Genomic DNA, 21,779 nt, shown 5'->3' with positions numbered 1-21,779 from the left:
TAAATAATAAGGTGGTTGAAGGAATGAGTAGAGAGGCAGAGTCAGCACTTTCTAACAAGTCCTGCACGGCTGCATGGAAACGGGAATATACTTTTAATATTCGTTTTCATAAGTGATGTAAACAGCCGAGTAGCAATATTGTATTTTTCGGACTAAGGGCAAAAGCTGAATGTTGTGCGTGTAAATGCAGTCGTGATATTAATGAACATCCTCACACTGAATGGTAGGTATCTGTTTGGTGTTGGACGTTTTGATTAGCTGACTAAGCAACTAATTATTTCATCTCTACATTTGAAAACATACCAAGTTGTAGACAACGCGTGGATAATAAGAATGCCAGGTGTAATTCTGGCTTCCTTTCCCAACTGCCATGTTTGTTGGTTGTCCTGTCGAGGTAAATGATGTTTGGTAGACGCAGTATGGAAGAGACGGGAGACGTTTGACATGTTTAGTGACATAAATTGTACTAAAGTTTTTACAAAAAAGAAAATTCCCAATATAATACATAAACCAAAAATGATCAATTCAGTCTTAAATATTGTTTACTTTAATTCAATAATTTGTTAAAATCAAACTTTAGTTACATTTTATTTTCCACACTATCCAAGTGTAGAGTGAAAATACAACAATAAGTTGTGACATGTCATAGCAGGTTTAAATATCATATTTCATGGTTATATATAAATAAAAAGATTAAAATTGGGAGAATTGCCCAAATTTGGCACAAACTGAGTATCTTGTTACGAGGTGACAAGAAAGTCTTGTTTTATTTTTTTACCCAATTTATTTCTGGCCTGAACGTGAACGAACAAGACGGTATTCCCCATAAAACAATTTAAAGGTCTTGGTTTTAAAGCGTTATTTTTAATATGGTGAGTTAATTTCAGATTTCTGTTTTAATATACAAAATTTCATACTTAGTGGTTTTGTTGCAATTTTACAGTATCTGTGGCCCATAGACATTTAATGAATAATTTCAACATATTTACATTTTCATAGTGTTTATTAATTTTAAGAGAACCATCATTTCTTTCTGTAGCTGTTTGTTTCCACTTTGGGCTCGCAGTCGTGCTTTTAGAGGACGGGACGTCTCGGTTTGTACCTTTTAGTCCAGATATTTTTAACTCTCATATATCTTCATAATAATGTTGGAAGTTAGAGCAGTCACAACCTCAACATGTTTCCTCTGCACACGGGATTAAAATATGTTAATGTTCCAGGTTTTATGTTTTTTTTCTCTTAAATTGAATTATAAAATAATCCTAATCCCATAAAATGCATAAATATAAACCTCATGGTCGCCACATGATGCCACCAAAGTCATTTAAATTCCTCCTGAGAAATATGAATGTTTTTACCAAATTTCATGGCAATCCATCGATTGTTGATAAAGTGAAGAACAAAATCCTGTTTACCAAAGTTAGTGCTAACTTAAATCTACCCATTAAAATGTGCTAACTTGTCATATGAAAGCACAATCAGAAATCTTCCCCCACATCTGTCTGTAAAGCACACCGGGATCAAACTTGAAATCTGACTATAAATAAATCAGCTGATGAAAAGAGAATTTCCCCAAATTGATGCAGTATTTATTTTAATAAACAGAATTTTAGACGACATGTGACAAATGTCAGATGAAGAAATGACAGTTTTAAAATATTCTTCTTTTTTTTTGCTAACTCTGTTTTGCTAAATGTTATATAGTTATATAGTATTTGGAAACCAAATCAAGGAAATAGAAATTGCCCCTTCAGATGTAATGTTAAATATTATAAAGATATTTAAAAGTTTTTGCAGACTGTTAATTTTCAAAAGAATACAAATAATAGAGGTATGTTTTTATCAGAACTGTGGCACAAAGTGACCGCATCAATCATGTAAATGTGATCAGGTATTCTGGGTATGCCTGGATGTCATTGAAGACTACGAACATGGCCGGATTGATCATTTGATCTGCAACACTGTCGTACAGGTCCGCAGCATTGCTGGCGCTCTTGGAGGGCGGGGAGATCAAGCCACGTTTTCCTTGGGTGAAGTCTCCCACCAGGACCAGGGCCAGGTACATGCGCTTCTGGCCCACGGCGTCAGGGGTAGCGTAGCCTTGTGAAGAGTAGACCGGGTCCACAGCAAAGTAAGAACCATTACCATACATCGCACCTACTGAACACATCAGGGGAAGCAGAGACTTCATTACTAACTAAACACATCCACCTGTCATGTGGGAGTAGTTGAGGAAGGTTGATTTTAAGACCTAAGACAAATATTATAATATCATGGATGGATTGCCATGAAATCTGGTGACTTTTTATCTGGCGACCATGAGGTTCACTTTTGAGGTCTATACAGAGGATACATCTTACTTTCTTCTTCTCTCCAATTAATCACTGATACTTGAAGTACATTTCCCTAATAATACTTTTGTACCTTTACTCAGGCAGGATTTTGACATGTCTTTGACATACAGTATATAAAGGGTTGGCAGAGCAGTATTTTATCTGAACCGTGTGGATGTGCAGTAAATGTTCCACTGTTTAAATATTCTTTGGTTACCATGGGTTCCTGCGTAGCTGCGGTTGAAGCCATGTGTGTTGATGAGGTCGATGGATTCGGCTTTGGTGCCGTGGAAGAGTTTCCTCTCGTTGTTTGTGTGTTTGTTTTTCACCTCCAGCTTATTCTTCATCAGCTGGTAATTCTGCCACAGTGTCGTGTTCTGGACTCGTTCAACCTGCCAACGCAAGTTACAACACAACACGTTATTGTCACTGTAACACGAGAGAGAGAGAGAGAGAGAGAGAGAGAGAGAGAGAGAGAGAGAGAGAGAGAGAGAGAGAGAGAGAGAGAGAGAGAGAGAGAGAGAGAGAGAGAGAGAGAGAGAGAGAGAGAGAGAGAGAGAGAGAGAGAGAGAGAGAGCGCATACGCTGATGATGTTGGCAGTGAGACCGGTCTTTGTCAGTTCCGTCACAACGTCCTTGTATTCCTTGGATCCTGCAGTCAGGGGAAACAGTTTGAGGAGTTCGCCTGTCATGTCATCCCAATGTGATGGCAGAGCGGCCACTTCTGCAAAGACAAAAATAAGAGCGTTTGTTTTTAGGAAAGCTTCATTTGTGCACAACCTGCACCTTATTTTCATAGTTTTCATTCATATCACTGTGCAGACGAAGGCTGTCAAATTCAAACTATTGTTCGAAAGAGGGAAAAAGCCACGTCCTTGGATTTTAAAGGGGATCTCTTAGGTTGTGCTGCGTGAAGAGTTGCTTGTCCTTCTACTTTATTTATTTTCTTATCAATTCAGTGTGAAATTTGAACAAAACCGAATGACAAATATTTTCACACACACATTGCTAACCAATGTTTAATACAGGGGGGGGGAACCTTGTTCCTATCAAGGGCCATTTACATTTTTACAACATCCTTCGTGGGGCCGTACTAATTATTGAACTCATAACTTCTGCAATTGTTTTTAAGACACAGCCCATTCATTTCACCTTTCTTATATGCTGTGCAAAAAAGAAACCTTTTTATCCATGTATCTTTCTGTTTTATCAGAAATCCTTTATTAGTCCCACAACGGGGAAATGTATCTTGTCACAGCAAAAGTACATATGAAGTAAAAAGGCAGTACACAATAATTAAATACAATAAAAAATAATATAAGTACCAAGTGGTTGATAGAAAATAAAGTGAGTATTGTACATGGCAGTGATAATTGCACATCAGTGGTGGAACAGTCTGATCTTGGTGTGGTGGTCTACCGATCTATCTTTCCATGTTTGTATGTTCCGCTCTGCAGAGAGCTGCTTGTTGGGCCAAACTCCGCCGAAGAGCGTTAACTTTATCCAAGCTCACTCGTCCTTTCAGCTCGTGCAGTTTGACATGTTTCGTGCAGTAATGACGCTCGAGAGCCTTTTTCATCACCACAAGTACGTCCTCACAAACTAGGCACACTGGCCTTTTACTTATCGTTCGTCCATTTCTCCTGGAAAGTGCGACATTCCTCATCCAGCTTTCTATGTTTTACACTCGCCATGCTGCGTTCAATGACTCATTTAATATTGAAGTTTTACATGACGTGACCACGTGATGACACGTTCCGCACGTGTTGCGTTCAAGGACCCTGACCTTTTCAGTCGTCCTTTTTATTTTATTGCTGTCTAGATATATTTATTTTTCCTATTTGAGGCCGGAGGTTCCCCACCTCTGGGTTAAATTGACAGTTTCACCCCAAAATCGCTCTTATCTGTAGAGCTATTTATCAATCTAATTGTTGTGGTGTGAGTTGCAGTGTTGGAGATATCAGACGTAGAGCCGTCTGCCTTCTCTTTAATATAATACAACTACATGCTGCTTTGTTTGTGATGCCCAAAGCACCAAAATAATTTTTATTTTCTAAAAACTCAACAGCAAAGTCTCTTTCCAGAAATCATGACCCGGTTACTCAAGATAATCCACAGACCTTGTTGTGAGCAGTTTCATGGAGGAACTATTTTCTTTCTACCGTATCACTACGCAGAAGGAAAAGACTTCCTGTACAGAGACGAGAGGCTCATGCCAAAACAATCTACAGTGATAAACTACTAAAGAGGAAAAATATGTTTTTTGAAAGTTCACTTTGACACTTAACTCAATCAATCAGATTACATGTGATTGTGCGCTACAGTACATAAGAACATGTTTTTATATTAACAGCACTAAAACAACATCACTCACCTTGAATCTCTTTTCTAAGTAGCTCCACCTGTTTGCGCCCATTCGCTGACACAGCTTTTCGAGACATTACTTCAGCACGGTACTTTTCGTTGTTGATCTTGATCATCACAGTCTGCTGCCTATTCTCCAGAGCCTCCTCCAGGTTGAAGTTGGTGTAAATGTCGAAGGGCACCATCATCCCTGGTTTGTGCTCAAACTGCCACTCTACAAGTCCACTCAGCATCAAGGCCTTGCTCTTCATGTTCTCCGATCTCTCCACCTTGCGGATGATGTCCCTGATGGTCAGAAAAAAACCCATTTAAAGCAATATACTAATATTTAGTACTTTGGATTGAAGCTTTATTGCATAATTTTTCTTGTCCATAAATTGATTTGCTGACCTGATTTCAGACTCAGCGTTGTAAACGTCTCTGGTCAAACCCTCCAGGTGGATTTTGGGCTCCTGGTCCTCCTGCCCTCTGTCCAGGTGGATGGTAACAGTCAGTTTCCTCTGCAGGGCCCTCATCTGGTCCATGTCATCCTGCGACAGCCGACTGATGTACTGGTCTGTGATGGTGCGCTCCGCTTGCTCGCCCACAATCAGCTGCTCGATCATTTTCTTAGCATGACTCACAGCCTGCAGTGGTGGGGTAACGGTTGTGGAAGTCAATTACAAACAAGCATAGCTACATGAAAGAACATTTGTCCTAAACCTCTCTCACTGTTGTGTGTGAGGTTTGCTGACTCGCCTCCACAATCAAGAGATCCTTCTGAAAGCAAAGAGCTAAAACATAAAGAGAGTAATTGCATGGTCACCATGTCGTTGTCGGCACACAGCTGGAACACCGTGGGCTCAAACTCCTCTCTCTGCAGAACCAGGTCATCGGTGGCGGGTCGCTCCTCCCCATGTCCCATAAAAAACGAAGTGATGGTGTCTGAAACAACATCAAACCAGAATTACTGTCTCCTGTTTGTATGTCTCCGCCAACCTTTGAATTATAATTAGTATAGTAGTATAATTAGTCTGAATTAGCATATGAATTGTTGAGTTATGGCCAACGTGAGGTCACAGCAACCTTGATCAGTTCCTCACAGGGTCTAGGTAGGCGTTTGTGCCAAAAGAGAAAAAATTCCATCCAGATTCTGAGATATTCGTCCCTCCACACATCCGACAGTCCGAAACTGTTACAACATTCAAGTCCCACCTCAAAACTCACCTGTTCAAACTGGCCTACTCTGTAGTCTCCATCATCCTCTGTCTCCCCCCCCCTCTTCTCTTTCTTGCTTTCTTACTGTGTCTCCACCATATCATTGGTGTTGTTTGCCTGCTCTCCCTTCCAATGTCCTGCTGTTTTTATCTCTTGTATTTTGTACGGTGTCCTTGGGTGTCTTGAAAGGCGCCTCCAAATAAAATGTATTATTATTATAATATCGCGTCTACAAGACAACAGAATGAACCTCGAAGAATTACAAAATAATTTCTCTGAACAATCTTGATCAATACAAATAGAAATAAATAAATAATAATAATCACATCTTGTTTGGCCTTTACTAAATACCTTTAAACTTGGCGAAGGTGCTCTTCTCCTCCACCTCCTCCCCCTCTCTCCTCTTCATGCTCTTGTGGAAGTCCGTCATCATGACCGTCTGAAAGACCAGGATCTTCACGCTGCGAACAAACATCGAGTGCTTCTTCCTCACAAAGTCCACCACCGCTTCCACCATGGCGTCTGCAACCGCCGACGGATTGGCCCCTCCCTTCCCTGACGGGCAGACAAGGGTTGGTGATGATGATGATGATGATGGGCAAGAGGATAGGATGGGCCATAGTCTGAGTAGCTTGTCAAAGCGCGGCCCACTGGCTAATGGCGGTATAGTATAGTATGCCATACATTTATTTTGAATTTAATTAATTAATTAATTAAATTAAAAGCCGAGCCCAAATTAGGTGGGTGTGGCTCTAACTTTTGAAAAATAAACGCAGGTCTCCATGAGACGCTGTTTAACTTGTCAACATGGACGTGCTACACACAGTTAGGTCGGTTAGATTCCCCACACTTAAATCCTTCAGTTCGTTTTACAGAAACCCTGAACACCGAAGGTATCATTCATTCACATTTACCGGCATTTTAAACAAGAGACGGAAGAAAGTGTACACGTGTCCATTCCTCCATTATTTATATTCCTTTAGTCCGTGAGGGTCCAACGATCAACAGAATCAAAAAGTAATTTTATGAATATTAATCCAAGTTGTGAATATTGTCATGTCCATTTCTCTCTGTCTGCCGCACTTTATCTCCTCTTCCTGCACCGTGTTGTTGGGTATGCTTGTTTTCTTTACCTTGTGTCCTCACCTTTCTCTGTTTACTTTTCACCCCTTTCCCCAAATAGTCTCGTGGAGATGACAGGCAGGTGTGTTTAAAGAGGACAAAGAGAGCTGGTGTGTCAGTATGCCGGGTGCTGTAAACAAGCGTTGTTAAGTGTTTCCTACTAAGGGACCAGCCTAATATTGTTTGTGCTAATTTATGACTTTTTGATCAAGGACTTGTGGTTACAGGGATTCACAAGTTTATAAACAATTTTTTCACAGTTTTATCCGTCATTGACTGTTGACTCAACTGTTAGCAGTCCAGAAGGGGCCGCTGCTTCAGTTTGGACTGTTTTGAGACGGTGTGATATGATAAAAATGACAAAATGAACAAAAAACTGAGGAAATGAGCAAGAAGAAAAAAGGACATGTTTGAGATAAACCAGACTTCAGCAGAATTGTTCTCTATAAAAAAACACACAATAAAAATGACACAAAGCTCGTCTCTGTCACATTCAAATAATAACCATGAAGATAAAGTTTTCGTTTGCACAAACCTGTCCCCAGGGCAGGGAAGGCGACTGAGGCGAGCTTGTTGTCCTCACAGAATTTCAGCACAGAGTAAACCATGTCCTTAATATTCGCAGGATCATTTTGGCCCACGATGTGGATGATGTTTGTGCTGGGCAGCTGGCCGGCCGACGTCATGATGAAGAGACTAGGTTGGTAACTCGGAGAATTCACTAGAGAGAGGAACCAAACAACACTCCTAACACAGGAAGCTAAAACACACAGGAAGGTACATTTTCTGCAAGTGCCTGAAAACTAGTTAGCAAGCTAGCAGAGGATTTGAAATTGTTAGCTAAAAGAAGGGGGACAGGATAGTAAGTAAGGATGAAGAGAGGTTATAGTCCATCTACATACCGATCTGTGAGCACTCCATCTGAACTGTTAATCCAGCGCTGTCTAAGATCGCCTTGGAAACTCCTGAGAAATTACAAAAGAAGAAGTCCAATAAATGATGCTGTTATATGTCAGGGACATATGAAGCACAATGACGAAACATAAATCACCCAACCAGTGTTTCAGTCGCCTTCCAGGCAGCCATTGGCTTCAATACATTTATATAAAAATCATTTATATTTTTACATTTTTTTGGCCGATGTATGATAAGTACTTATACAAAGTGAGACTTCTGTAACTTCTTCGTTGCATTAAATACATTATTATGTTGATCTGAGACATGTTAAAAATTCTAAATCAACTGCTGTTAATACGGCAATAAATAATTGAATCTTGAGGAAAAAAGTCACCGAATTTAAGGGAAAAGGTCTGATTGGAGGAGTTGATGATGACGTCACAGGCCTCCTTGGTAATGTCTCCAGACGACACCTCCAGGGTGAACTGACCCATCTGCATCCGATACACACCGAGGGAGGGGGACGACACCTGACCAAAGGAGGCTGACACAAACACAGATCATCTAAGCATCTGTCTCTATATCGATTAAAGTCTGTCTTTACATTTAGCAAATCAATAACATTCAATGGTTAACGTCTAAAATAATCACTAAATGTGATCCTTCACTATTTACACATTACTGCTGTTTGATTCGTTTTGTTGATAGTGTAAATGAAATTCGACACAAAGATAAATGTTTAAACAATGTGTGTTGGCGGCTTCTCACCTGAGGGCTGCTGTGATTGGCTGAATGATTGCCTAACTGGAGACTTTTTAAATTCTTGAGCATCACGTTGGATGTTTCTCTGAGCAGTCTGACCTTTGAACTCCCTGGTGAAACACTGGCAAACAACATGTTGGCATATGCTGTTAATACTAGCTTGTATGTGTCTCTTTAGGTAGGAAAGTTATGTTTCAAGCAGAACTCCAAAGATGAATCATTGCACTTTAATAACATTGTTGGACGTTGATGGACTGTTAAAAAAGAAAAGCTAATACAAATCGATGCAACAGAACCAGAGGTATCATCTTCTTTTACAGCACACATCCTTGTTCCTTTGGACAATCCTGGCCACCTACATTACCCACAATGCAACGTGACTGCTGACAGTATGTGATATTGTGGTGTGTTGTGTGAATTGTGGCTAATGTAGCCTGCAGCAGAGATGAGACAGAAAACTCAAAAACAGAGATCTGGTAAGCTCAAGATCTTCAAAGCTGTCGTCTTTTGTCATTTGAAAATCAGAACTGAATTAATTTGAAATATTTAATCGACAATATTTAAAAAGGAAATAACATGAACACGATGAATGAAACAAACTCACATCCACAGTTTGGTTGTCACTCGGGTGAACGACGATGGCCACCTCTCTCAGATGGCGTGGAGTTTGTCTGCGGCTGAACGAGTGGATCTCCTGCAGCAGGACTTTGGACACCACGTCTCTGGGGAAGCTCAGGTTTCCCGTGCCGATGGCCGGGATGGACAGCGACGTCATCCGATTCTTCTCAGCCTCCTCCAGACAATATCTGATGATGGATATCAACTCCTGAGACAAAAAGACGACACAAAGAACAAATAAGAGCACAAACACTGTGGTAAATACAGCCACTGATATAAACTCATACATGGAGCCTATTAGGTTCAATTAATAGACGGCTTCCCTTCGTGTTACCGGCGACTGCAAATTATTCATTTGCACACACCACCCATAGTGCAACGATACAAAGCCGGTTTTAAATTGGCAAAGTAACCCTTTAAGTGTACATTTGAGGTACTTATACTTTACTTTCCATTTTTTGCCGCTTTATACTTCTACTTCACTACATCTAAGAGGGAAACATTGTACGCTTTACTCCGCTACATTTATCTTACAGCTGTAGGAAACCACACAACAGCTTATAAAAGAGTTCAATTCAGCTCCATCCCAACCAACTAACAGTAAAACCCTTCATGCACTCGTTGCACTCTGTAGGTTTATTGGAAATGATGTCCGGTAAAAACAGAAATATTATATAATAAACAACAATATTAGTTATTTTATTTGATACTTTTGAGAATCTTTAGTTAATAGTGTTGTTACAAAGGGGTTTTTAAATGACACTTTCTTACTCCATAAACCCACAGACCTTCACAGGTTGTGTTAGTTGGAAGTTCCGGTTTCACTTGGACTCTGTATTAGACTACAGCTGCAGTCCTCTGTAGTGAGTGTTTGATGCTCAAAACATCATTATTCAATTGAATATAGTTTATCCTATTAGTGTACTCACTTTAAACAAGTTTCTCTGGAGTGACTAAAATGAAAAGCCTTTAAATAAAACCCCTCACCTTCTCTGCCTGCCCGGCTCCGTTGTCCCAAACAGGGCAAATAGCATGAAAGACTTTAAGACACTTGAGGTTGAAGCCTTTGGTGATGACAACGTTGCAGAATGTCAGCGTGGCCCCGGCTTCAGACCGAACAGCTGCCTGCAGGCCGGGCCCGGCCGCCTGCAGGATGGCTTTGGACACGGCTCCCTGGTTCAGGGTCATGTCCTCGGAGATGGTGTTGATGATGACATCAGTCTGGAACCACAGCATGGTACACAAGGTTAGGACTAAAACTTCAGGGAAAAATACAATAATATTTACTGATTGCAGCTTCCAAATGATCAGAGGAGTTTGTTTGTTGTTGACCAAAGAGACTGAGGCACACTTTCATTAAAGGTCTGTGCAGGACGGAACAAACATCATGCTATCCACTGACCGTGTCTAACAAGACTTGGTACTTGGACACATTCACACTGTATGTAAATAATATCTAAATCTCTATTCTGTCTGTAATCTAATCTTCTATCTGTACGGAAAACCATGCAAGTTAAGTCACACATAGCACCGACTTTCCTAAATGAATTATAAGACATCACAGTGTCAGTACTCACAGTCTGATCCTGAATGTTTCCCCTCACAAGAACAATGTTCAGACCTTCAGCTGTGGTCTGCTTCATCCTCCCCGACCTACAGCCAATCAAAGGACAGCACTGATGAAAATGGTCACCATTACTGCAGGACAACAGAAAAGAAAGAATAAGATCCTTACTCTCCTGGCCCTCCAGGCCTGGCGTGTCCCCTGGGACTCTGCCCTCCCCTGTCACCTTGCAGACCTCCCCGAAATCCAGCTCCTGTCCCCCCAGTAACTCCTTCTCGTCTTTCTCCTCTTTCACCAAACTGACGGGTCGTGGGAGACTGGCCCTGACCTAGACCCCACTGATATCCGCTGGAAAGTGAGCAATAAAGTTCAAACACACAAAAATACACCTTCCAACAAGTCTGTCTGACTTACATGGTGTTTGTTGTTCATTGAACTGGAGTAGAAATAGAACTGTAGCAGCAGTTACAGTTTGAATTGTTGAACAGCAACAACTGGGCAAAGTTGGATCTATAAAGTCCTGAACTCGTTTCTTTTGGTGGAGCTAGGCTAGCTGGACCTATCTTTACAGAGATAACTGACATTTATCTTCTCACCTGATTCTGCATCAACAGAGAAACTCCAAACATGTCTTAAAGTTCGCTTAAAGGAACAGTTTGACATTTTGACATTTATTTACTTTTTAGTGGAGAGTTAGATAAGAAAATTGAAACCTATCTCATATCAGTCTGTTAAATATAAGGCTACAGCTGCCAGCCAGCTAGCCTAGCTTAGCACAAAGACTTGAACAGTTAGCCTGGCTCTGTGCGCAGGTTACAAAATCCACCTTTGTGTAAAATTGACAATTTGTCACGTTTTAAACTATTAAACTGTTTCTTGGCTGAGAGTAGTAACGTCCTGGAGTCTTACTTGGTTGCTTTTAAGAAATCATTTGTAAAACATCAAATTGACGTTTTTACCTTTCAGTTTTTGTACGTTTAGGTCGATTTTGCCCCATTTCCAGTCTTTATGCTGAACTAAGCTAACCAGCTGCTGGCGGTAGCTTCATATTTACCGTACAGACATGAGACATTTCCCAAAATGACAAACTATTTATTTAAATATTCACCCAACTCCAAATTCCTGTAGTATTTTCTAATCAACAGAAAAGGTAATTATAATTAAAAAATAAGTTTTTTCCGATTTACCCTGAAGCCCCAGTGCCTCTTCCTTCTGTCGGCTGTGGTAATGTCATAGTAGGTCCGAGGTCCTTGAATTCTCCGTCGACAGCTGTGGCCAGGACTCTCACAGTTGTATCATTGTTGTCCACCAGGTGAATCTCCGTCAATGATCGTGGACCTCCTGGACTGTCACAGTACTCCCGCACTGCCTGAGCTATGGTCTCAGCACAGAGGTCAACAGGAAAACCAAACACTCCTGAGCTGATCGCTGGCAGTGCAATGGTGGAGCAGTTCACTGCCTCAGCTTGTGTCAGACTATTTTTAACAGCAAGCTTCAAATGCGACACTGATTTCTCCCTGGTGTAGTCAGAGAACCGTGGACCGACTGCATGTACGACGTACTTGCAAGGCAGGTTGCATGCACCTGTTACGATGGCGTCGCCTGGGCGTAGTTTTCCATTTTTAGTAACGTGATCATTGCTGATTTTCTGCAGCTCTGGTCCTGCAGCCTTCAGGAGTGCCTGAGCCAGGCCACCAATATGGTGTAAATCCTCATTAGCAGCGTTGACCACCACGTCTACACTGAAGCTACAGATGTCTGCCCTGCTGACCGAAACGAGAACACCACCCGCAGTCTTCACTTTGCAATAACAGAGGCCATTCTCTTTCTCATAGTTCTCTTCCTCTTCTTCCTCTTGATTCTCTGGACGAAGCACCACCACACAGCTACACTCTGTCATTATTGAAGACAGGAGCAGGCTTCCTTGAGTCTGGAAGAACTTCTTGGCTCCAGGCTTATCCACGACAAAGTCGGCAGTGGAGAGAGCACTAGTCAGTTCCTGAAAGCAGAATTTGGCTTTCTGGACATGAAGACGAGCCCCGGCAAGGATTATTTTTGGCCTCTGTGAATCAAAATGGACTCTTACATCATTATCTTTGGCAATACTGGACCAATCTTGTGATTTTTTCTTGTCAATGAACTTAACAACAGCGCAGGACTCGACACGAATGTTTTCTTGAACTTGTGAATAGTTAACAATGAATTCCTTCAGACTGTTGCTGACCTCTTTCACTGGATTCTGGAAGCCAGTCACTATTATTTTGTCTCTTCTCTGTGGGTGGATCTGAATGGCCACTGTTTTCTTCTTTAAGGAGTTGTAGGTGTCCAACAGCTGTTGGTTTAGATGCACCCAGTTGTGAAGCTTCAGAACTTCTTGGTCTTCCACATCCAGAGTCACCAGGCCAAAAACCGCCTTCATCTTATTCTCTGCAGCAGCAAGGATGCTCTCAGAATTCCCTAACAGGACAACCCCTTTACTCTCAATGCTGAAGATGGCACTGATGCCTTGGGATGTGAACAGGTCCTGTGACATGTCCATGGAATCCACTGTCATGAGAAAGTCTAAAATACTTGGCTGGACATTTAGCTGCTTTTTAATCTTACCCATATTCCTCTCTAAGATCCATGACTTAGTCTGGAAAACCTCTGCAGGGAGTCCTGCAATGGTTAACTTGTGGGCGCCTTCATTGAACGAGACTTTCAAGTCAGGGGAAATGTCCTGGGCAGCTTTCTGGAAGTTCTCCTGATTCAAGATGTAGAACATTGCAGGGGACATAGTCATAACCTCAGAAACACCTTCTGTCTGCCGTTGAATCTGACTCATGGCTTTAAGAATGATGTTCTCCACAGGAGATTTGATTTGTTTTATATCGTCAGCTCGGCCAGCCATCGTCAAAATCCCACTAGGTGCATCCAGAACCAGGACGGCGTCTTCCTTGACAACCAAACGGACATTTTCTTCTGCAGCTTTCCATGCACGTGCAGTCGCTGTACATTTGAAGGCAGAGTACCGAGACATTTGCTGATGGAAGGCCTCTTGTGCGGTACTCTTCCACTCACCTACTTGTTTGTCGGTCAGACCTTTCTGCCTCAAAAAGCTTGGGAGGGGGCTGAGTATTACCTCAGGGTTTTCCAAATTCACACTGCAGAAGTACTGATGCATCTGATCGTTGATGCTTTCGAACAGTTTCTTCATTAGGAGGAATTTCCAGATGACGTGATCAACGCTCTCTGTGAAGGGCTCGGGCATCTTCCATGTTGGTCGTTCTTTGCCGTACAAGGCGGTGCCCAGGGACTGGTAGTACGGATACACCTTGAGAGGGATGGACCGCATCACATAGTCTTGTTTTATGCAAATTCTTTCCACAACTGCAGCGATACAGGGAATAAAAAAGAAATCTCAGGTAAGTGGTTGTTCTTTTTGAATACTATAAATTGTTTTACTATAAATAAAGTAAAGCTGATTGGAAAGAAAACAAACCTTTTGCGTTGTTGAAAGTTACAATGGCAGCCTGTTCAAACGGGATCATGACGATATTGTCTGGAAGAGCCCAGTTCTTCTCAAAATAAAGTTCCAACAAGTCTGGAAAGGAATCAGAAATAAAGAATGTGTAACCACAATAGCAAAAAACCCTGCACAAAGGAAACTTTTTGACAGTGTGTGTACCTTTAACCACAGTCAGAGGAAGACTCTCCACTCGGACGCTCTCTGCTGCTTCCAGAGGTCGAGCGGTCAGTCCGTGTCTCTGCAGTTTCAGACTCGCAGTGAGAAACTTCTCCACATCTGCAAAATACTCCTGATTACTCCTTTAAGACTGAAACGGGCGCATCAGGTGAAAATTACAGTAAAACCAAATATTCTGTCCTCGCTCCTTGATGGACACATTTTCTCATTTGTTGGTTTTCCTTCTCAGATTAAAGACGTCTTCTCTAATAATTTACAGAATGATTTGTCCTCTGCTGATAAAGATCATGTGATATGATCTCCAGAACAGCTACTAATTGGATTTTGTGGTGAGATTGTTTTGTCATCTGCTGATTCCAAAGTCAAATAATAAATATTTCAAGAAAGACTAAAATATGTGTATCTTATAATATGGGCTATATTTAATAATATCAAATCAGTGCACTTGGAGAATCGTCATTTAACTTTATCGTAATTATGAGAAATATTATCATCCAAGTGATGTTAATCTGCTTTATGAGAGATTTTGATTTCTCTATACAGGAGAACAGAACCATTTTAGGCCTGGATTTGTCTAAAAAGAGCAGTCATATGAGCTCGTATTTATAAATTCATATAAAAAGTTAATAAATGTGACTTGCAAAATGCAAGAACTGTACAAAATATCACTGGTAATGATGAATAATACGATAGCTGAGACAATATGTAGAACACATTTAGTCTATTATTTTCATTTCATTTGAAAGCTGTCATTGGAAGCTGAAAGTCTGCACTTAAAGTCCATATTGATTGTTTAATTTCAAATTCATTGTGGTGGTGTACAGAGCCAAATATTTATGGACCTAACTGTATGTAGTACTAAATTCTCTCCATTGTGATTAGTTTAATTTCAGAAAAACTATATGTTATAAATAGGTTTAGTGTTATATCACATGCTGCTGGACATATGTAGGATGTTACACAAATAAAATAAGCTTGAAAACTGAGCTCTGAAGTTTTGGCTTTGTGCTGCCAGTTTTAAATATGGCTGTTGAGGTCTTGATGTGGTGAAAGATGTGGATCTGAATATTTACCGCAGTCTCTGTTTTTTTCCTACCTGCAGGTTCGCTAAAGATGATCACGGCTCTGCTGCTCTCCCAGATGATCTCCAGACTGTAGGAGTTCTCTTCCAAACCCGAGATGTTCTCCACCAGCAGGGACAGCAGATCTCTGGGCGTGCTTTCTGACACGTTGTCCAACACCACAGCGACGCTCTGAACGGACTCCTGCTTGACCTTCTCTACCTCATTGTTTCCATCTGCACAGTTTAAAGAAGTCAATAGTGCCAAAATCTGAAATAAGAATTGGCTAACAATATATTTCATAATATTTTCTTGACAGATTCCTGAAAATAACTGTATAATTTGAGACTACTTATAGGGAAAGTTCAGAGATTATTAGTGTGGTCAGTTATTGATTTCCAGAGAAATGTCCTTTGAAACCTAAGAAAATATGTATTTATTATTAATTTGTTATAAAATAGCATATTTTTACTTTTTCAGCTGACCTGTACACTGATAACAAGTCACGCTAGCTGATCATTCATTTGGATTCATCCATTGGGAGTCTACCAGCTGATCACACTAAGTGGAACTTGTGATGAGATTGAATTTGTTTGTCAAATTTCCAGGACAATATCAGAAATTTCACGAGCAGGGTAAATTAAAGCATTCTAACAAAGAGTTATAAAAAATAACATCTGCAGCACAAACTTCCTGTAGTTTAACTGTATTTCTTTTTTTAAATTCAACCCAGTTTGTTTTTACCCTCTTGGTTCTCTGCAGAAGCTTCATTTCCAGGTTCAACTTCTGACTTCTGAGTCTTTGAATCTGTCGATAAATCTAAGAATCAAGACATACAGTGTTTTACTATCATTCTCATTCCAAATCAAAGACAGAGCAAACATTTACAATGTATTGTTTCAGACTATCACGTTAAAAGCAGACAGTTAGTTTTAGTTTTACCTGAGACGTCGTCACTGTTCAGTGGGCTCTGAGAAGTGAAAACAAAAACAGCTTTAATCACACAGAATGAAAAGATGTCTAAAAATCTGTTTTATACGCAGACTGTAAACTGCTCAAGCTCAGACATTTAAATGTTTGAGCTTTTCTGTCTCACTATCATTATTTTGAGTGTTAATAATATAAATAACACTAGTAGAATAAAGAGCAACACATCACAGAACTCATTAAAAAACATTTTAATAGAATGAGTATCTGTATTCACTCTCTGTCTGAAACTCTCAGTTTTAGCGCCCGTCTCTTTGTGCCCCTTCCGAAAAAGCCCAGTTTGCTCTGATTGACTTGCGAGAAAAATGGCAAAGGTCGTTTTCAAAGATACCAAAACTGTACGACTAAATTGAACAAAACATTATCATCATCATTAATCTGTCTGCAGCTGCTGTGCCGTTCACTCAGGTTATGAACACGCCCTGTCAGACTGCAGAGTCCACAACAGCAAGTGTGTTAAAGTCCAACATCCAGGAATCGATTTACATGTAGATCACAGAACAAACCTATAATGTTATAAAAAGAGCAGGTGACTGAATTTAAACCAGTCAAACCGACACAATAAGTGTTTGTGTTCGGGGACTGTAGGACAGTTATGGGGGAGGAGAGCTGAGTATTGATTCCAGCTTGTGAGAGGCATTACTGTGACACAGAAGCAGGAACCTGTTCCTGTTTAATCTGCACACATGTTGATGCTAAGCTTCCAGTTTCTTTTACCAATGACTGCTGATTTCTTCTATAGTTCCTGAGCTGGTACTGAGATGTATAACCTCGTTCACACACGTCGTCTCTCCCTGAAATCTTGTGTGAATGCTAGCAGGGATCGATATTGAAGGAAATCTGTACCGCCGATTTCCCACCTCAAGACCTAACCTAACCTAAGTAACATTTCAGGGAAAATGCCGGTTTGGCTGTGTTGTGAATAAAAGCAGTTACATTACAGGCACAAGTTACAAGGGTTACATCCGTCTGACGAAAGACGCTTTCACGTGGAGCGAGCGAACCAATCACAAGACACTGAGAAAAAGTAGAAACACCCTTCCCTGCTCTCCCCATATGAACTACACTCCTCCTTTCTGACTCCCCCGTTCCACCCTAATAATACTCTTACTGCAGGACGTTTCCACTGCAGCCTGAAAGCTGATCCGTGTATCATTTTAAAATCAATATATGACGGAAACAATTATTTTAAGACCTGATTATAATGAAGATCTGGCCTCTCCATCAGGTCAGAAAGGAACAGGAGCGCCTGAATCGCTTTACAGACGAAAATATGTAGCGTAGAGGGCGCTCTCCTCCTGCTCATCCAAAGCTCTCAGAACCAAGACTGACGCAACTGAGCGTGTCAGGGTTTATAGCTTCACTGTGCTGATATGCCAACATGTGAGAGCATTTTCTATTATGTAGCTGAACAAAAACAACTTCAGAATTTTGTCGAATGAATCTTAACTCTTATCTGGAGCTTTCAGCTGCAACTCACAAGCTTCATCAGTTGTCATGGAGATGACTCACCATGACAACAATTCACTGATGAAGACTGTGGTGTGGTCCAGATGAAGCTAGTAAGTGCTTTTAAGATTTATTGTTGTAAATAAAATAAAATAAATTGTCAAAACTTATAAACAGATACTTTTTTTCCCGATTGGGCGCAATTTATAAAACAAGTTCTGCTTTTTCCTAATTGAATAAATAAATAACAGGAAACAATTATGGAGTTAGATCCGTCTCAATATTAATGAGGGACTCACAACCGGGTTTTGTGATTTATATATAAATGACTGTCTTTCTTTTTTAATGCACACAAAAATAATTGCCTCTCTTTATACATTTAAAATAAATCATATATAATATGCACCATGAAATGGACCACTACGTCAAATCACACCCTCCAGGGGCTCATGTGATTGGTTGAAAAATATGGCGAAATTTGATTGGCTACAGAAAAATTGTTTGTTAAATAAATAAACTTGTTCACACATGAAAAGCAGTTTGTAAAAGCAGGTTTGTTTCCAAACATGTTTTTGATGAAAATTACAAAAACCTTTAAATACTTACTGTATATTTGTGGATTTCTATTACATTTATTTAAAACGATAAATATTTGTGTGTCCATCAAAAATATATTTGTGAACCTTATTTGAATAAGTAAGTGTAACATGATGGTTAACATATTTCACAGCTTTAAATGTAAAACTTTAACATCTTTTCTACTTACTGGTGCAGAAATCAGACGTAACTTGACCGTTTGATTCTCCAGGAGGATTTCATGGTTCTGCTTGGCGAGGACGCGCTCTCTCACTGGAATCACATCAAACACTTCGTCAATTTCCCAACAGATGACAGTTCTACAAAGACGCCAGAAAGTCTCAAAGGAATACTCTGACATTTTGGGAAACGTTTATACGTTTACGTTTTGAGTTAGCGTACATCACATGACACTTTGAATCCTGCGAATATTCTCTCAGTTTGTCTCTTCTATTGAAGCCCAAATGACATACGATTAAGAGTTCTCCTTTGTTGAACTTTGACCTGGTGGATGTTCTCGGTCGGCCAATAGAAACCCTGCAGCACTGTGTTTGTAAATGTAGAAATTCTTATTTTAGTGTTTTTATCACTTTATGAGTAAATTATCACAATTTTAGATGTTCAGATTGACACCACTCTCATGTCTGTAACTTAATTATGAGGCTACGGCCAGCAGCAGGTTAGCTTAGCTTAGCATAAAGACTGGAAACACAGAGCAACAACCAGCCCGGCTCACTTTGACCGTCAGTGAGGACCGAAGATTTCACCAGGTTTTCCTCCCGATTAACAACTTACATATCAAACAGGCCAAAATCATAAACAGTATTTTACAATAACATACTGAATGAGTTGACAATCTCTCAGAGCCAGTCCGAGGCATAAGCGAACTAAGCGGCTGCTGAGGGCCCCGTGGCATCCGGAGGACCCCAAAGGGTGCTTGAAATATTCTACAAGAGAGCTGGAAACAGAGCCCGGCGTTCCTTTGCGCTCACTACGCAAGTTGTTTAGAGCCACGCAAGGGCCCACCTCTCGCCCTCGTATCAAAGCGGGTGTCAATGTTTACAACTTCGATGAGAGGATGTAGCAAAAAGAGAAAAATAACACCATGAGAGTGAATTGTGAGAGTGAAATACAACTATTTATTACGTTTGATAAATGCCAAAGAGCAACGATATCTATAAACTGCAGCTCGGAAAAGATGTGTGTGTCATGCATGAACATGCGTTCAAATGCGCGTGCACAAAAGGAAACTCCAGCATCAACCTCTGTAGGGTGTGCAGATGATATATTAGGTCTTTATGGCTCTCCTCAGGCGCACATCATTGTAAAAGAAGACAATGATTATCTAGCCTCTCAGTTAAGGTTTTGTTACAACTCTGGACAAATGCAAGATGGAAAGTAATGTATCGACATTGACTATTGATCAAATATTGAATTTAAAATGGTGTTTAGCTGGGCATACTGAACATATCCACTTACATATCACACAAACAGTACAGCTATGGGCTACGATCTCAGAACTACATCAGTCTGTCCGTCCCCTCAATTCGCACAGAACTTGGAAAAAAGGCCTCGTCATACTCGGCCCCCTCAACCTGGTACACGCTTCAGCAGGAACTTAAGCTGTCCAGCTTGATACCCCTGGGACATTTTAAACTAATTTTAAAAAATCTGGAGAAATCATCTGTCGGTGTTTGTTCTTGCAACACCTAATTCTACGCACTTTGCACTTTCAATGACAATTTTGTTTTAATGATGTTTTATTTGACTGTTGCCTCATTGTATATCTGTTACTGTTCAGGTTCACTTTCTCTGCCCTCATTTCTGCATATTTAAAACTACAGTCTGTTTTTTCTGTTTCATCACAATGTTCAGTATCTTCATTTGTCCTGCGGTGACTCATCATCTGAACAATCAGGAGGAGTGGTAGTTGGAGAGGTGAAGTGCATGCTGGGAAGTCATCTAGACTCTTTAACATCATCTTTAACATCTTAGCTGGGATCAGTTTAATAATGTCCCAAGAGAGCTAGAAAGTCTATATTCACAAGGAATCGAAATTATTTTTGAGAATAATAAATGTGAAATGTTATTTCACCAAACTGTATTTACAGTTGCCAGCTGTATTATGTGGAAGCTTGTGTGTCGCAGTAAAACTCTCAGGCCTGTTTCTTTTGTTTCTGACCCATCCACCATGATCATGAACATAAGTAGTTTGAACATAAATGTTTAAACTATCTTTGTTTGAAACTTTAATCCGTGAAAATCTGAAAAAACAGAAACCTCAGCAGTATCTTAACCTGGGTGTTTTATAAATGTAATCCTGAACAGAGACTCACCCTCCTCGGATTTGAAGTAAACGTCCGCTCTCGGAGCTCCGTCCTCCGCCTCCACAAGGCAGTCTCCTCCGTTGGACTTCTTCAGGCTCTGGAAGTAAATTTGCAGTTTGTTCTTCATGGTTTTGATCTGAGACGGACTCCTGTCCCACTCCACGGAGATCGGCGGCGGACCGTCAGGTTTTATCCATCGTGCTGTACAAACTCAGCGACAGTCTGACAACTACAGGCTGCCTTCAGGCTCCAGGCTTCAGGCTGCTTTCACTTTCGTTTCGTGAAAAACGGAACCGAGTTCTCACCTTACTCACCGAGGCACGAGGGTCAACATATTATAAATACATGAAGAACTTTATCTGGGCTGGTAATAGTAAGTATTTCTTCATCAATCAATCTGTAATCTGTATCAAACAATCAATAAAGAGCCAGTTAGCTGTCTGTTGGTAAAAGCGGTACAAAAACATCATAAACATTTCGTTATATTCTCTACATAAGGGCATCTCGTCTCTCATTGGTCCATGTTGGCGCGGTCATGCCCCTTGGTGGGCAGTCTTGTTGTGGCGAGATGGAGGTGGACCTGAAACTCTTTGAAGAGAACCTACAGTGCTTCACATTCATAACTATTATAGTGCTCATTATACATTTGTGCAGAAATACATGTTGTGCAATAATACATTTTGATTGAGGTGGACGAGTACATGTGATAATCATTAAGTGTGACACAATACAATCAGGAGTTTATTTACTTCACAGTAGTAATACTCTGCTACAAGTAGATGTCCTGGATTCAAAATCTTACTTCAGTAAAAGTACAAACGTATTGTCATGATCTTG

The 21,779-nt window shown here is 40.5% G+C and overlaps 1 protein-coding gene across 2 annotated transcripts; it reads right to left on the bottom strand.

Annotated features, from left to right (window-relative positions):
* Positions 1 to 1,567: 1,567 nt before the first annotated feature.
* On the bottom strand, positions 1,568 to 21,413 carry LOC115013271 (protein mono-ADP-ribosyltransferase PARP14-like). 2 transcript variants are annotated; one of them, XM_029439425.1, is made up of 23 exons: positions 20,952 to 21,413; positions 18,806 to 18,888; positions 16,546 to 16,573; positions 16,348 to 16,422; positions 15,639 to 15,839; positions 14,525 to 14,641; positions 14,339 to 14,440; positions 12,045 to 14,226; positions 11,029 to 11,205; positions 10,871 to 10,946; positions 10,281 to 10,514; positions 9,280 to 9,501; positions 8,682 to 8,796; positions 8,308 to 8,457; positions 7,919 to 7,981; positions 7,552 to 7,737; positions 6,246 to 6,449; positions 5,503 to 5,621; positions 5,088 to 5,323; positions 4,708 to 4,982; positions 2,918 to 3,057; positions 2,551 to 2,725; positions 1,568 to 2,160 (listed from the first exon to the last, which is right to left on the bottom strand). In XM_029439425.1, the coding sequence occupies exons 1-23, from the start codon at positions 21,067 to 21,069 to the stop codon at positions 1,874 to 1,876; spliced, it is 5,565 nt and encodes a 1,854-aa protein (XP_029295285.1). In that variant the 5' UTR covers positions 21,070 to 21,413; the 3' UTR covers positions 1,568 to 1,873. The 2 variants fall into 2 exon arrangements, with proteins under 2 accessions (XP_029295285.1, XP_029295286.1); XM_029439426.1 differs by lacking the exon at positions 11,029 to 11,205 and having other exon boundaries at positions 10,871 to 10,991.
* Between the last annotated feature and the right edge of the window lie 366 nt (positions 21,414 to 21,779).

Source organism: Cottoperca gobio, chromosome 9, assembly GCF_900634415.1.
Source record: "Cottoperca gobio chromosome 9, fCotGob3.1, whole genome shotgun sequence".
Classification (NCBI taxonomy): domain Eukaryota; kingdom Metazoa; phylum Chordata; class Actinopteri; order Perciformes; family Bovichtidae; genus Cottoperca; species Cottoperca gobio.
The sequence above is the reverse complement of the archived record's forward strand: the minus strand, read 5'-3'. Positions and strand labels throughout refer to the sequence as shown.